At 66.3% G+C, this 3,277-nt stretch overlaps 1 protein-coding gene across 1 annotated transcript; it reads left to right on the top strand.

Annotated features, from left to right (window-relative positions):
- Positions 1–297: 297 nt before the first annotated feature.
- Positions 298–3,263, top strand: ZFTA (zinc finger translocation associated; the record flags this gene model as incomplete). Its single annotated transcript, XM_044684256.1, has 4 exons — positions 298–789; positions 1,399–1,752; positions 2,285–2,728; positions 3,192–3,263. Coding segments are annotated over 4 exons (1,362 nt in total), but the record flags the coding sequence as incomplete, so codon positions are not given.
- Positions 3,264–3,277: the final 14 nt, after the last annotated feature.

The raw sequence follows: 3,277 nt of genomic DNA, 5'->3' as shown, positions 1-3,277 counted from the left end.
AGGCCCGGGATTACCACAAGAGCCCGGAGCCCCGAGGGCGCCCCAGTAGACCTTTCCCTGTCAGGTTGGGCCCCCGGACGGCCCGGCCCTCGGCCCCCGGTCCGGCGTTGGAGGGCGGGCCATTTCCTTCTCCTCCTAAGGTCGAGGCGGCGGCGGCTTTGGAGCCCTCAGGGTGACCCTCTCCTTCCCCCCGTTTCCGCGTCCTCCCCGCCCCCACTCTAGCCGCGAAATCCCTTTCTAGACGGGGAGAAGGACTGTTGGGTAAAACCCCTCTACTGTGCCTCCCTCCCCGTCTAGGGCTGGAGCTGAAGCCAGAGGGCGGCGCCTTGGGGTCCTTCCCTTCCCCCCGGAGCAAGGGCCCTCCCTCTGGCCGGAAGTATTCGGACCACTGCGAAGCCCGGGCCTCCCGGCCGGGCAAGAGCCGAATCCCGGGGCGAGACCATCGGCGATACTACCATGACCACTGGCGGCTGGAATACCTGATGGACTTCAACCCCGCCCGGCACGGGATGGTGTGCATGGTGTGCGGCAGCTCCCTGGCCACCCTCAAGCTGAGCACCATCAAAAGGCACATCCGCCAGAAGCACCCCTACTCCCTGCACTGGAGCCCCCGGGAGAAGGGGGTCATCAGCAGCAGCTGGGATGCCCACCTGGGGCTGGGGGCCTGTGGGGAGGTCGAGGGGCTGGGGGCCCAGGGGGCCGAGGAAGAGGAGGAGGAGGACTTGGAGGAGGAGGAAGAGGAGGAGGAAGGCCCCGCAGCCCCCCCAGTTTGCCCGCCCAAGGGCCCAGGTAAGGGAGGGGAGCCCAGCGGGGACATCTCAGCCTAGCCCCCACCCCTCCCAGATGCTTTTGGATGACGTCTGTCAAAGGAACCTTAGCGTCTGAGGGCACGAGGCTAGGACGTGGAGGACATGTTCAAGCCCCTCTTTTTACCGAGGGGCCCAGAGAGGCCAAAGGACTTGCCTAAGGTCACACAGGATATAGTGGGAACTCAAGCCAGCCGATGCTCTCTATCTTGTTGGGAAATAACTGGGGGCGGGGCGGGGGTGACTAAATATGGAGAGTTGGGAGAGGGGCGATGGATAGATGCCATGCCGGTGGTCTAGGAACCTGGGGAAGCGGGGAAGCGGGGAAGGAGGGCCCGAGGGGGAAGCCAGGGGGAGGAGGAGGCTGGCCCGAGGGAGAGAAAGGTGGAATGGGAACAATGAAGAAGGAGGAGGGGGCAGTGAGTGGTGAAGGTCTGAGAGAATGGAGGGAGAAAGTGGGGAGCAGAGCCCCTGCCCAGCCTGGGGGGCCTGGGCCTTCCTTCCAATTCTGAGCCCCAGGCTCTGAGGAGGTGGGGGTGGGGGAAAGGCTATGGGGCTGCCCTCTCAGTTCCTTCTCCCCCCCTTGTTCCAGGCCGATCCACCTCGGGCAGTGGGGGTGGCCGGCGCCGGAGGCGCGGGGGCCCTTCTACTCCCCGGAGGCCCGGGGGCAGCGGGGGTCTGGGGGCTCCCCGGAGCTTGGAGCGGCGGCTGAAGGAGTCCCTGCAGAGCTGGTTTCGGGCCGAGTTCCTCATGGACTACGACCCACGGGGCAACCGGCTGGTGTGCATGGCATGCGGCCGCGCCTTGCCCAGCCTCCACCTGGATGACATTCGGGCGCACGTCCTGGAGGCGCACCCCGGCTCCCTGGGGCTCACAGGCCCCCAGCGCAGCGCCCTGCTGCAGGCTTGGGGTACCCCGGCTGCGGGGCCAGCCCATCCCCCACCAGGTGTGAGGCCTGACTAGAGGGGGCCCTCCAGGCCATCTTGCTTGGGGGCGCGGGAGGGGAGTCGGGAGGAAAAAGCGAGAGAAGCCCTCCACAGGACTGGGAGGCAGGACTCCTGGGTCTTCTCTGCTCTGCCCAAGGTTCATGCCTAGGACACCCGGCAGGTGGTGAGGTGTTGCCCAGAGGAGCTTGAGCAGGACGCCTGGGTTTGAGTCTGAGGTCCATCCCCAGCCTTTGTCAAATGAGGGAATGTGATGCCTTCAATTCACCAAGCATTTATTAGACCCTTCCCGAGTGCTAGGCCCCGTCTCTAAGCTCCTTACCCTGTGTGACCTTGGCTAAGTCACTTCTCTGGGCCTCAGTGGTTACATCTTTGCAGTGAGGGCTAGCCGCCCCCACCTTCCTTCCCCATTTTATCAGGCCCTCTTTGGGGGCAGGAGCTGGGCGGCGGCTTCCGAGGGGTGGGTCCTTTACTGGGCTAGGCTGGGCCAAGGGCTCTAAGCCGAGCCCCCTCTCCCCTCCTGTCTCCCCACAGACGATGACCTCGGCCCTCAAGACTTGACTCGAAAAGCCCCGGCTCCGGCCTCGGCTCCCTCCTCCCTGGATCCCTCCCCGCCGGCTCCAGGAGCCCCTCGAGGGGGAGCGGCCCCCGGAGAGGGCGGAGCAGCGGCTGGGACCGCCGCGGGGCTGCCCCGCGGCCGCGATCATCGGCGCTATTACCAGGAGCGCTGGCGGCTGGAGTACCTGATGGAGTACGACGGGGGGCGCCGCGGCCTGGTGTGCATGGTGTGCGGGGGCGCGCTGGCCACGCTCAAAATGAGCACCATCAAGCGCCACATCCGCCAGCGGCACCCGGGCTCCACCGGCCTCAGTGGGCCTGTCAAGGCCCTCATCGCCCAGGAGTGGAGCCGCAAGGCCACACACTTGCTGGCCCTGGGGCTGCCCTTCTCCGAGCCCCCGGGGGCCAGGGGAGAGCCTGGCCCGGCCACCCAGGGCCACAGGGAGGAGGAGGAGGAGGAGGAGCCGCCGCCGCCGCAGCAGCAGCAGCAGCAAAGGGGAGAAGAAGAGCCGGAGGAAGAGGAGGAGGAGGAGGAGGGAGAATGGGGTGAGCTGGAGCCTCGCAGCCTCCCTGGGGATGGGGGACAAGAAAGGAGGCCACAAATAGGAGGAAGGGACCAAGGGGAGAGGGGCTTGGGAGAGACTAAAGGAGAAAGAGGTGGGCAAGAAGAGGGCTTACGGCAGCGGGGTAAATGGGGAGCCCTTGTGAGCTACAGGGGAGAGACCAGCGGATGATTAGGAAGAGAGAAATGCGGCCATCCAGGAAAGGGACTAGGGATGGGGGAGGCGAAATGGTGGGGCGGGGCAAAGGGAGGAGGGGAGGAGTCGGAGGAAAGATGGGGTGCACTCGGGCAGGGCCCCATGGCTGTGGCCTCCCTCCACAGCCGACCGCTCGCCCAACGCAGAGGAAGATGGCAGCACCAGGAAAACTGAGGAGGAGGACGAAGGGGAGGACCGCGCGGAGGAGGCG

Source organism: Gracilinanus agilis, unplaced genomic scaffold, assembly GCF_016433145.1.
Source record: "Gracilinanus agilis isolate LMUSP501 unplaced genomic scaffold, AgileGrace unplaced_scaffold47067, whole genome shotgun sequence".
Classification (NCBI taxonomy): domain Eukaryota; kingdom Metazoa; phylum Chordata; class Mammalia; order Didelphimorphia; family Didelphidae; genus Gracilinanus; species Gracilinanus agilis.
This window is presented reverse-complemented; position numbering and strand designations above follow the sequence as displayed.